The sequence below is a fragment of the Boleophthalmus pectinirostris genome, unplaced genomic scaffold (assembly GCF_026225935.1).
Source record: "Boleophthalmus pectinirostris isolate CB_2022bp ecotype Guang Dong unplaced genomic scaffold, ASM2622593v1 HiC_scaffold_14, whole genome shotgun sequence".
NCBI lineage: Eukaryota > Metazoa > Chordata > Actinopteri > Gobiiformes > Gobiidae > Boleophthalmus > Boleophthalmus pectinirostris.
The window spans coordinates 27,466,635-27,480,375 of NW_026571047.1; the positions used below are offsets into that span (position 1 = coordinate 27,466,635).

General features: G+C 37.5%; 1 protein-coding gene across 1 annotated transcript in view; it reads left to right on the plus strand.

The window, feature by feature from the left end:
- Positions 1 to 11,097, plus strand: part of LOC110163799 (disintegrin and metalloproteinase domain-containing protein 12-like) — a 333,462-nt gene extending 322,365 nt beyond the window's left edge. The window contains exons 22-23 of the mRNA XM_055149921.1: positions 9,450 to 9,634; positions 11,034 to 11,097. Coding sequence (XP_055005896.1) covers positions 9,450 to 9,634; positions 11,034 to 11,097 — 249 coding nt within the window. The remainder of the gene's footprint in view (positions 1 to 9,449; positions 9,635 to 11,033) is intronic.
- Positions 11,098 to 13,741: the final 2,644 nt, after the last annotated feature.

Sequence of the window (13,741 nt, forward strand, 5' to 3'; positions counted from 1 at the left end):
ACTTTTTAACGAAATTGTATTTTTCAGAGGACTTTTCTAGCAGCATACTTTTACTCCTTCTTGAGAATGTTTCTATTGAAGGAATAGTACTCTTACTTGAGTAAAAGTTTTGGTTCCTCTTCTCTCTGTGAGTAAATGCACAAGTGACCAAAGCTTTATGTGACAATCTGAAATGATTTGAACATTTGTGTTTCTTGCAGCGCTCCTTCAGACATGATTTAGTTTCATCTCATTTTTACATGCATCCTTTGAAAATACCAGATTATTTAATGTTTTGTCCTTCAAATTACATTAACTTTTAATTATAAATCAGATATTTCATCCTGACAGTTACTATTTAATAGCCTGTTTCATCAGCTGGTTTCACTTTGTGGAAACCATCTGACCTCACAGCATTAGGATTCTTTAGCTCGACGGTAGGCAGGTACTTTTTTAATTTAACCAATCGCTGCTATTTGGTCGTGACGTATGTAACGCGCCAAATCCCATAGGAAGAAGGGCAATAACGTCTGTTCCGGCTTTAAATCCTCGATCTCTGGAATCGTTGCCAACACAGAATGTCTGTTTTTATCTACATCGATCTCAACCGCTTTGTTTACTGTTGTGCTGTTCCACAAAAGGGACCCAGACAGGCGCTTGAGTTTGATGTCATGGCTTCAGATCTCTTTGCTGATTGGCCGGTGGGCAGTCTGTAACTTCCGGGGTTCATACAAACTGTTTAGTGTATTTTGATTCCTACTTGTCACCATGGAGATGTTATTGCTTTGCCTGGAGTGTTCCATGATAGCATTTTTTCATTACTTGTTTTTGTGTTGCATAAAAATACATTAATTCCTTTTGTGAATAGGGACGCTCCACAGATCTGAACTGTAATGTTTGTCTTGTGATAAAAAGGTTTAATCTATACTGTGGAACATTCTAAACAAAGCAATAACATTCATTTACATGGAGACAAAGCAAGAGAGAAGTGTCACGCAGTGTAACTTTAAGTTACTCTTACTTGAGTAGTAGTTTTCCCAAATACCGTATTTTTTGGACTATAAGTGGCACTTTTTTTCATGGTTTGAGTGTTTCCTGCGACTTAAACTCCAGTGCGACTTATATATTAAAATTTTCACACTGACAGCTTCGAGAGGACTGTCAGAAAAAGCCGCTGTCCTGCTGCAAGTCGTGAAATCTGCAGCAGAATATGGTAATCGAGCAGCAGAAAGAAAGTTTGAATTGAATGAGAAACTTGTGAGGGACTGGCGGGAAGCGGGAATGGAGAACACAGCTTCACAGGAACTGGGAGGGTGCAACATGCAACTTTCCTGGAGCTCACTGGATGACAAAGCCTGGACTTCGGTGATAACCGAAGTTGCGTGGAGTTGCTCAGAAGTGACACCGAGGATGAAGAATTCAATGGATTCTATGGATTTTGTGATTTGGAGTGAGATCGAGAGTTTAGTAAACTTATGTTCTGTTGTTTATGCTATATTTATTTATTTATTTATTTGAAAAAGGACAATGCACATTAATCAATATCAAAATAATGTAAATGTGCCCAAGTTTGCTGATAAGAGCTAATTTGCATCGATAGTCCCTTTGCCAGATGTCAAAAGGCATCCTAAAAGAAAATACACTTAAGAGTTACACATAAAAAATTACACAAATGTACAATAAGATTGCAAAAATACAAGAAAAATTTTTGTATTCACACATTTGCGTTTCTAAAAGCCACTTTTTAGCATTCTTTTTAAAAGCAGAGAATGGAGGGAAATGTTCTGACGGCTTCAGGCACAGATTTCCACTGATGGGACGCTCTGACGGAGAAAACACACTAGACCAAATACAGTTTTTCTGTATGTGGAATAATGCAGTCTTCCTTCACTGCTCCTCTGGTCACTCTACCCTCACTAGATCTGAAATTAACAAAGTCATTCAGCGAAGGGGGAGCCAAGCCACGTTTAATCTTGTACATTAGACAGATATTTTTAAATTTAATAAGATTGTCCCAGGTCATTAATTTGTATTTCTGCAAAATGTGACAATAATGGTATCTGTAGTGTTTTTAGAGCTTGTTTATAGAGTGATTCAATGGGTTTTATTGTTGTGAGTGATGTATTAGACCAGCTGATGATACAGTATGTGATATGTGAGAGGATAAGGGAAAAGAAGTAAGATTTTGCTGCCTCAATTGATAATGTGTCTCTGATGTAATGGAAATTAAATAAACTGATCTATAATTATCTGAATAATTGTTAATATGTTACTTTAACATATTAACAGCTATTCAACCTGTTGTTCTTTATTCTATTGTTATTTAAAGATAAAATGTCGGTTCCTGGTCCCTGATTTCATAAAATAAATTTCCCCCAAAAAGTGCGACTTATAGTTCGGTGCAACTTATGTTTTTTCTTCTTCATTACGCATTTTTTGGCTGGTGCGACTTAGGCTACGTTCAGACTGCAGGGCTTAACGCTCAATTTGGATTTTTTTGTGAAATTCAATGTTTTTGCGAGGTCGTTCACATTTCCAATTAAATGCAACTTGTATGTGATCCCCTGTGTGAACGTTAAACGGCCCAAAAGTGTCTCGCATGTGCACTGGAGACACGACGACGTCAACCGCAGCGAGCGTGCTCTGTGTTTACGAAAGTTGTCCAAACATGGACGCGAGCATTGAGCACCTGGAGATTTTAAAGTTCCTCTCGTACCGGAGCCAGAACATGAACAACTTACTTGTTTTAAGGAGGAGATTGAGAAGGAGAAGGACGAGGGTTTTGGCCGTGGTGTTTTGTGGGGCAGCGGCAGCGAACGTGTGGATGTGGAGACGTAGCCAAGAGTGGTGAGTGGTGATGTGCTTCGCTTCAGTGACACGGAGTTCATTAACAATTTTCACCTACTTCAGTGCAGAATAGTGACGTTTGTGGCTTGTTGATAACGTGTAGGTCGGATGGATGCGCTTTGGCCGTTCAGACTGAAGTCGCATGTCAAAAGATCAGATATGTATCGGTTTTAGTACCACATATCGAAGTGGCATGGGTCGCATTTGAAAAAATCTGATCTGTGTCGTTCAGACTGTCATTAAAAGATCAGATACAGGTCACATAGGAGCCAAAAAATCGGATTTGGGTCACTTCATGCCGCAGTGTGAACGTAGCCTTATACTCCGGAGTGACTTATAGTCTGAAAAATACGGTACTTTTTTACTCTTACTTGTATAATTTCTTAGACCACTTTATACTTCTACTTAAGTAATACTAATTTTAAGTAACATTACTCTTACTTGATAATAATTTTGGCTCCTCTATTCATTTCTGTTTAGTGTAAAATGTAATGTAATAAAGCAGATGAGCTACTGCAACCACGTGAACCAGTTTTCTCCTCATCTGTCTGTATTTACCACATCATTCTGAGCGGTGGTTTCTTTCACAGCTGGTCGGGTTGCTCCAGGACTTTTCAACTCACTTTTCAACTCTTCCCCACAGCCAGCGCTCCGATCTGGGACGCACACATGAAAGCCTTCCCCCTGATGAGCTCCAGAGTCTGGGACACTCTGGAAAGTTGGGGTCTGGTGTTTCTAACCAGAATCTCACAATAGTTTTAATGAGGACGAAGATGACAGCAAGGTTACCGCGGCAATTTGTGAATGAGGGAACAGGGTCAGACATTAGCAAATGGGAAAATGGTGTCATAGATTTACACAAATGTCTTTAAAGTTGTGTAATAATAAGCACCTGGATTGGTTTAATATGCGATTAGCGGTCGGCGAGTTTTACTGAAGAGCAGATGTGGAAGTTATTAGTTGCAAATTAACTTAGACTTTTGGTGCATTTAAAGCGTCACTAATATTACTTTAAACTACTTTTTTATGGCACATATGGCAACTCAGATCTATACTTATCTTCTAATCTATAAAACTAAGAGGAAAATCTGGCCATAGATGTGATGATTGTTGTAGTTATTGAAGTAGTAGTATTTAGTTATAATTGCAACAGTAGTATATGCTTATTGGTACTAATTACACAGTAGTAGTAGTAGTAGTAGTAGTAGTAGTAGTAGTAGTAGTAGTAGTAGTAGTAGTAGTAGTAGTAGTAGGTAGTGGTAGTTGTATTTGTAGTGGTAGTAGTAGTGGTAGTAGTAGTAGTGGTACTGGTAGTTGTATTTGTAGTGTAGTAGTAGTGGTAGTAGTAGTAGTGGTACTGGTCAGTTGTATTTGTAGTAGTAGTAATAGTGGTGGTAGCAATAGTAGTAGTACTGGTAGTTGTATTTGTAGTAGTAGTAGTAGTGGTAGTAGTAGTAGTGGTACTGGTAGTTGTATTTGTAGTAGTAGTAGTAGTGGTAGTAATAGTAGTAGTACTGGTAGTTGTATTTGTAGTAGTAGTAGTAGTAGTGGTAGTAATAGTAGTAGTACTGGTAGTTGTATTTGTAGTAGTAGTAGTAGTAGTGGTAGTAATAGTAGTAGTACTGGTAGTTGTATTTGTAGTAGTGGTAGTAGTAGCGGTAGTAATAGTAGTAGTACTGGTAGTTGTATTTGTAGTAGTAGTAATAGTAGTAGTGGTAGTAATAGTAGTAGTACTGGTAGTTGTATTTGTAGTAGTAATAGTAGTAGTGGTAGTAGTAATAGTAGTAGTACTGGTAGTTGTATTTGTAGTAGTAATAGTAGTAGTGGTAGTAATAGTAGTGGTGCTGGTAGTTGTATTTGTTGTAGTAGTAGTAGTAGTGGTGGTAGTAATAGTAGTGGTACTGGTAGTTGTATTTGTAGTAGTAGTAATAGTAGTAGTTCTGGTAGTTGTATTTGTAGTAGTAGTAGTAGTAGTGGTAGTAATAGTAGTAGTACTGGTAGTTGTATTTGTTGTAGTAGTAGTAGTGGTGGTAGTAATAGTAGTGGTACTGGTAGTTGTATTTGTAGTAGTAGTAGTAATGGTGGTAGTAATAGTAGTAATACTGGTAGTTGTATTTGTAGTAGTAGTAGTAGTGGTAGTAATAGTAGTAGTAGTGGGAGTTGTATTTGTAGTAGTAGTACTAGTGGTAGTAATAGTAGTAGTATTGGTAGTTGTATTTGTTGTAGTAGTAGTAGTGGTGGTAGTAATAGTAGTAGTACTGGTAGTTGTATTTGTAGTAGTAGTAGTAATGGTGGTAGTAATAGTAGTAGTACTGGTAGTTGTATTTGTTGTAGTAGTAGTAGTAGTGGTGGTAGTAATAGTAGTGGTACTGGTAGTTGTATTTGTAGTAGTAGTAGTAGTAGTAGTAGTGGTAGTAATAGTAGTAATACTGGTAGTTGTATTTGTAGTAGTAGTAGTGGTAGTAATAGTAGTAGTACTGGTAGTTGTATTTGTAGTAGTAGTAGTAGTGGTGGTAGTAATAGTAGTAGTACTGGTAGTTGTATTTGTAGTAGTAGTAGTAGTAGTGGTAGTAATAGTAGTAGTACTGGTAGTTGTATTGTGTAGTAGTAGTAGTGGTGGTAGTAATAGTAGTGGTACTGGTAGTTGTATTTGTAGTAGTAGTAGTAGTAGTGGTAGTAATAGTAGTAGTACTGGTAGTTGTATTTGTAGTAGTAGTAGTAGTAGTGGTAGTAATAGTAGTAGTACTGGTAGTTGTATTTGTAGTAGTGGTAGTAGTGGTGATAGTAATAGTAGTAGTACTACTGGTAGTTGTATTTGTAGTGGTAATAGTAGTAGTGGTAGTAATAGTAGTAGTACTGGTAGTTGTATTTGTAGTGGTAATAGTAGTAGTGGTAGTAATAGTAGTAGTACTGGTAGTTGTATTTGTAGTGGTAATAGCAGTAGTGGTAGTAATAGTAGTAGTACTGGTAGTTGTAGTGGTAGTAATAGTAGTAGTACTGGTAGTTGTAGTGGTAGTAATAGTAGTAGTACTGGTAGTTGTATTTGTAGTGGTAATAGTAGTAGTAAACTGCCGTGCCAGTCCTAGTCTGGTCCCAGTCTCAGTCCTGGTCTGGTCTCGGTCTCAATTATGGTCTGGTCCTGATCTCAGTCCCGGTCTCAGTCCTGGTCTCAGTCCTGGTCTGGTCCCGATCTCAGTCCTGGCCTCAGTTCTGGTCCTGTTCCCGGTCTAAGTCCTGGTCTCAGTCCTGGTCTGGTTCCGGTCTGATCCCGGACCTGCTTTAGTCTTTTAGGTTTAGTGGCCACACCGGTTTGTCAAAGCCTGATCCCGTCAGATCTCAGAAGCTCAGCAGGGCCGGGCCTGATCAGGACTTGGATGGGAAACCACTGGGAACATCAGGTGCCACAGGGGGGCGCCAGTCTCACAAATTGTCGTTGTGTCCTTTGGCAAGACACTTCACCCACATTGCCTGATATGAAAGTGGTGTGTGTGTGAGTGATGGTGGTGGTCGGAGGGACAGATGGCGCCGATTAGTATGGCAGCTACACTTCCGTCAGTCAGTCCCAGGGCAGCTGTGGCTACAATAGTAGTTTACCATCACCAGGTATGGAGAGAAAAGAATAATGAATCTATAAATGCTCTTTAAAGCGTCTTTGTGACATATGTCTGTGAAAAGCACTATATAAATAAATCTTACTTACTTACTTAGTCCTGGTTCAGTCCAGCATCACAGTTTAAGTCACAGAAACCGAAAATGGGCATTATGCGTTTTTTTAAATGCAAAATCGAAAACTGAAAAAATTTATCGTTATCTGTTTTTTCATTTTGGTTTTGGAGAAAAATAATTAAGAAAATATATTATTATTATTATTATTTTTTTTTTATTTATTTTTTTTTTTTTGCATTTTCTTATTTTTGGTTTTATTCTGAAAATGTAATGAACAAATGATACATGGATTAAGTGTGAATGAAACAAAACACAACTCCAGGTCTGTTTTTGAGGAGGTAACAACATTATAACATGACTTAAATCTCACAAGAGTCAGTTTTGCGTAATATAAAACCTTTAAACGAGCCATATATCAATGTCATATTTGTAGTGCCAGTCTCTGTTTGATGTTTCCAAGAACTTTTATCATTGACACTGAGATACTTTCAGACAGTGATTGATAGAACATTTGTCATTTGTTTTCTCTCACATATTGAACTCTGAGATCCATAACATGACTCCAGTGACAGCAAACGCACTGAACTCAATAAGCCGGGATTAAACGGACAGCTTTTTAAAGGGGTGGACTCTTTTCGGTGTGTGAGGCTTGGAGATGAGTTCATTTAAGTCAATAAAAACCAGATGGAGAAGGTAGGAGACCTGAGGGACGACCCAAGCCCAGACTCGAAACATGTGAGAAGAGGGCCGCACCAATGTCTCTGAACTCATCCAGAAATGTAAACAAAATATGTCAGACATTTTTATTAGGACCATATCACCTATTTTCTCATTGACTGGTTATAATTTCAAGGAATAGACTTAAAGGTGCACTGTGTAACTTTTCTGGTGGAGGGTCCATCTGCTTGTTCCTGTTGAGATGTCATTGCTCTGCCCCAAATGTTCCACAGTGTGACATTAAACACTTACATTTATTCAATTACAGGTGGTTTTATAGCTCAAAAATCTCTAGAAAAATGGACATTCTGACTGAGCGGATATCACGGTTTGGTACGTACCATGGTTTTGAGGTCACGGTTCAGTTTCATTTTCGGTACAGTGTGGGAACAAAATGCATGTTCTTTATTTATGTGTTTAATAAACCAACAATTTGTTTTAACATTATTCAAATGCGAAAATAAAATAAATGCAAAGTGCTGCTTGGTAATACTAATGAGTTAATTAAAATATTCTCAAATGAGCAACAAATGTTTGAAATATTATAAAAAAATTAATTCCTTGTAAACAGTAAACAAAACTTTTCAAAAAGTAAAGTGCAGCACTAACAGTTTTACTCAAACTTCATATTTTTGGCCAGAAAAAAAAAAACTTGTCCGGAAGAGGAAATTCCGTGCTGGCGACAGGCAAAAGTAATGACCACTGCGCGACGACTGTAGTTTTGTGAGGATTCATGTGGTTCAGAGGGACATCGTCAAGGCGGGGGCAATTGTTGTCCAGGCGGCTGCCCTAACTATAAAGCGCTGCGGAAAACATGGACCTCAATCACAAACAAGTTTCCTCGTGAATATTAAAGAGCCGAGCCTTCACTGTATCTGCACATGTCGTGGTGGAATATAAACACACACAAATTGCACAAACTCACTCATGCACAGTCCTGCACCAAACCAAACGTCCCATACTGAAATGGTTCGGCACAGATACATGTACCATTACACCCCTACTCTCCACAGAACTGACCTGTAACTTGGTCTGGTTTGGACTCCTTGAAGATAGAAAGGTTTAATGCCATACTGTGAAACATTACAGACAAAAAAAACCCCAAAACACTCTTTACTTCAAAAATAGAATGCGATTTTCAATATTAAATCATAGTATTTTCTTTTATATTCCCATGTGGTCTTATATCTGTGTAATCCCTCAGTGGTCCATGGTCGTATACTAGTCTCTCTGCTCTTATACTTGTTTGGATACAGCGCAAGATCATTCTCAAATAATTAATTAATGAATTAATTAAGGTTCATTTCTGTCCAATGAATGTGCCTTTTTTTAGTATCGATACCTGCTCAAATGAGGATCAAGTTTTGATCCTAGTTTTAGCATCAAAAGTATCAGATTTTTTTATACTTTTGACAACTAAGTACCTGTTTTCCTTTGATTTCATGCGCTGTGTAACTTTTCTGATGAAGTATCTCAGCTGCACCTGCTTAGATTTGTTTGCTTTGCCTGAAATGTTTCACAGTATGGCTTTAAACTTCTCCATCTACATGGAGACAAGCAGATGACACCAGTAGGCCAAGTTACAGGTCAGAACTGTGGAGAGGCGACCCCGCTCGTATAAGAAAGCATGTTTTTCCAGGTATTGAAAACTCCTTGTAATTGAAAATGAAGCATGATCTATCAGTGTAATGCCATACTGTGGAACATTCCTGGCAAAGCAATAACATCTCCATGATTGAAGCAGACGACTGATCCTCCAGCAGAAAAGTTACACAGTGCAGCTTTACGTTTTAAGTCAGTAGTTCCAGTGACTGATTGATGGTTGATTCTCAGTGTATTGTTTATTTTGATCGTAATATATTGGATTTTTACCCAGAATTACCCAACTTTGATGAGAATTTAGAACATAATGATCAAAATCTTCTCACACTCAAAAGCTTTAAAACACAGGTGTAGACTGCCTCCTGGTGGTATCATATTGTTACTGCATTCTCTCTGTACAGCTGTGTATTTACTGCAGTATCAGACAGTGTTTTCTTTCACAGCTGGTTGGTTGCTCCAGGACTTTTCGACTCACTCTTCCCCACAGCCAGAGCTCCAATCTGGGGACACACTCATGAAATCCTCCCCCCTGATGAGCTCCAGAGTCAGGGACATTTTGGAAACTTTGGGTCTGGAGTTTCTAACCAAAATTTCACAGTGATTTTAATGAACGGATTTGTTGTTTTTTTTGTTCACAGGAGTTGGAGAAGCCCAGCCCCCCCCAGAAGCCCCTCCCTGCGGACCCCAGAGGAGCTCGCATGGTCCGGACCCCCACGGTGAAGCAGGGCCCCCCAGCCTCCGTCTCTGTCCCAGGACACATCGCAGCGTTTGGGGTTAAAACTGACGCACCCAGGCCTCTACGACCCACTCCCCATTCAAACAGGTAAGTCAATGTATTGGTGATTCATTATTAGGCATCAATCTGGAGTCTATTGTCAATAATTTCTATGTGGCATTTATTTTTCTTATGATATTAAATTACCATATTTTTCTGACTATATTTAAATTTTCTCAAAAATCGTCATTGCACCTTATAATTCGCTGTGTCTTGTGTATTAATTCTGGTTGTGCTTACTGACCTCGAACTGATTTTATGTGGTACAAAAATCAAAAATCTGTCAAAATGTTTTAGTACGACTTTGGTAAACTACGAAGCCACAACGACTGATGGATTGTGACAGCATTACAGCTACTGCAGTCAGGAGCCTCGCGGAGTCGTGTCTTTTAGTCTGACATCACTGCACAAAGAGCAAGCAACATTTATAGTCTGAAGTGTCGTCTGTTTGTTTCGCTTAATGCACCTTATGTATGAAAAAAGACGAGAGAATTCAACATTTCTGATATTGCGCCTTATAGTCTGAAAAATACGGTATTCCCATGGATATAAAAAATTACATGTTCAACAGCCTTGAAAATGAATATATAAATCCTCTTCAATCAGAGTTTGGAATAATTTTGATTCATTTTCTAAGACAAAATATATTTTACATACATTTTAAGCAGTGGATGAGAAATAGAGTTAGAAGTGCGTAGTAGTAAGCACTTATACAGTACAATGTATCATGATTAGTGAAGTAAACTTAACCTTCCATATGATTAAATATCACTGGCCATTGCCATATGTAAGAATAGGCTTACTTAATTAATAACTTATTTTCCAGAAGCCCATTCCCCACATTATATACGTAAAATAATAATACAAAACAAATGTGATAATTTGAACACATAATACAGTACATTACACTATTTTCTGTTCTATGTTATAATGTTTTCCTCATCACAGACAGACCTGGAGTTGTGTTTTGTTTCATTTACACATTCACACACAAAAACGTGGATATTTAGTTCTTCTCTCAAATAGAAAACACCCTGTGATGTCATGTGATAATACAGGAAGTGCTCTACTGTGTTTTTAAAGTGAGTTCACCTTTAGTAGAATCATTTGGATGATCATGATTGGATGATCAGCTCTGGAATTGCAAATTTCTACTGAACTAAAGGTAAAAGGTAGCTGTTAAAAATTAGTGCTTCATGACATCACAAGGTGGAACAGAGCATTTTGAGATTTGGAGATGTACACAGACTAATAATAAAGGGTTACTCAAACATGTGAATGAAACAAAACACAACTCCAGGTCTGTTTTTGATGAGGTAATAACATTATAACATGTCTTAAAGATCATAAGAGTCAATATAATTTTTTTGTGTTTGTGTGTGTGTGTTGGTGGCAGCAAATAAAACATGGTCTTAATTAACTTCACCATTTTCTTTTTCTCTTGCAGGTCGAGCCCGAAACACCCTCCCATTTTACCAAAGCCTTGTCTGATCAACATCAAATACAGCTGAGCCCCGAACTGGACTGGACTAAAGGGACATGTGGTTTATGAAGACTCTTTTTGCACTAAAAACTCCTGAAAAACCTTAACTCCCGGCCTCTTTCAGACTGTAGGGGGCGCTGTTCATCTTTTTGGTGCTCATTTTGTCTCTAAGCGGTGCTACAAAGTCTGAGCTCAGGTATCTTTATTTATAACGCCAATATTTATTACCACGCAGTGCACTGTGCCAGACACTTTGATCGACGTAGCAGCGGATATGATCACGATTATGTTTTTAATTAGAATTTTTTAGAATTGTTTCATGCTTTTTTTTTTTTTTTTTTTTTTTACTTTTATGAGAATTTGTACAAGAAAATCTGTGAAATTGTGTTTTAAATGTTTTTATGAAGGGATCCCTGTAGACGTCTGTAACAAAAGATGTAATTTAATTCAGTTTAATGTGCAATGTATACCACTTATAATTTCATGTTATCATTTTGGTACATTTGTATTAGAAGACATAATCCATACACGCTATTAAAACTAGAATAACTATAACGCAAACGGTTTAGGAGTCAGAGATTGGTAAACATACACTCAATATACAAAACATTATTAGGTCAGGGTTGTCAAAAGCGTCGAAAATCAGATACTAATCGATACGAAAACTATTATCGAAAGTAGATACTCATTTGAGCAGGTATCGATACTAAAAAAGTCACACTCACAACACAGAAATGAATCCAAAGTTCCAAAGTATGGCATTAAACTGATAGATCATGCGTCATTTTCAAATACCGTATTTTCTGTACTATAAGTCGCTCCGGAGTATAAGTCACACCAGCCAAAAAATACATAATGAAGAAAAAAAAAAACATGTATAAGTTGCACTTTTTTGGTCGCAAGTTATAGTTATAACAATAGAACAGAGAACAACAGACTGTTAACGTCACATATGAACAGTTCTTCAGATAAACTATAACATAAACAACAGAACAGAACAAGTTTAACAAACTCTCCATCTCACTCCAAATCACTAAATCCATTCAATTCTTCATCTTCGGTGTCACTTCTGAACAACTCTGCAACCTCCGGAGGTAAACAGAGCGCCGCTGTCTTCACACTCAGCATCAGTTCCAGTTAGAATTATTCCGGCCTTTCTGAATCCCGACAGGATGGTTTCGGTGTCACTGAAGTCACTTAAATGTTAAATTTTCAGTGGTACAGAAGTAACGGTGCGATCGACTGACATGATACAGACAAGACAGACGCTCTTTCTGCAGGAGACATGCGCAGTAGAGCCAAGTGACAGTGGTACAGGAGGAACAGGAGCAGCAGATACTGACACACAAGACTAGAACCTCTCGTGGCTGTTTTTTATTTTATTTTAAGATATAAGTCGCACCAGAGTATAAGTCGCAGAAAACACCCAAACATGAAAAAAAAAGTGCGACATATAGTCCGAAAAATACGGTACATGTTTTTTTTTTATACTGCATTCTTATTATGAGTAGGGTCACCTCTCCACAGACCTGACCTGTAACTTGTGTAGCCTCTGGTGTCACCTGTTTGTTTCCATGTTAGAGGTGGTTTAATGCCATACTGTGAAACATTTCAGGCAAACCGAAAACATCTCAGTGGAAACAAGCAGGTGAGGGATTCTTCATCAGAAAAGTTAGGAAAACAGAAAGTCAGACACTAATCGATATGAAAACTAATATCGAAACTTGATCCTCATTTGAGCAGGTATCGATACTAAAAAAGTCAAATTGGCAGGACGGAAATGAACGTTTCCTGAATTATTTTAGAATGATTTTGAGCTGCATCAGAACAAGTATAAGAGCACATAGACTAGTATACACCCGTAGACCACTGAGGGATTACACAGATATAAAACCACATGGAAATATAAAAGAAAATACTACGATTTAACACTGAAAATCACGATTCTAGTGTCTAAAGAAAGAGTGTTTTTTATTATCATCGTGGTATTTTAGTATCATAACAAGACTAATTTAGGTAAAAGTTCAGCAATATTGGAAACTGGGCAAACATAATAATATAATAATGATAATAATTATATATATGAATGCTTTAGTCTTGATATTTTACAGTTTAACCTAATGTACTTTAATTTCTGAGCGTTTATGACACTTTTGCCAGCAGAGGGCGCTAGAACTGGCCCTTCTGTTGTTGCACTAAAGAGCGAAGCAGTTTAAAAGAGGCTGTACAAATGAATGAAACAAAACACAACTCAAAGTATGTTTTAATTAGGGAATATATGTTATAAAAGCAAAGTTAATTCAGACTTTGAATGATTGCGAATGGTACAGAGGAGACTGCAATTCAAATGTGAACCACCATCAGATGACGTGTTTTATTATGATTTAATTTGTGTTTTTATTCATTTTAATATGTCAAATTCATAAATGTCACTGATTTTTCCATCAAATCTGACACTACAGAAAAGCAAAAGGGATTTTTGGGGATTTAACACTGGTAAGAAATAAACTGGTTTCAAAAGGTCAGCTGTGTTTTGATCAAATTGAAAGGTTGATTTTGATTTTCTAATTATTGGTGTGTCAAATTTTACAGATATTAAATAATTTTCGTTGCCTTTTCCAATTTTAAAGGGCCCATATTTCACTTTTTTCTGGTCTGTTATAATGTTGTTT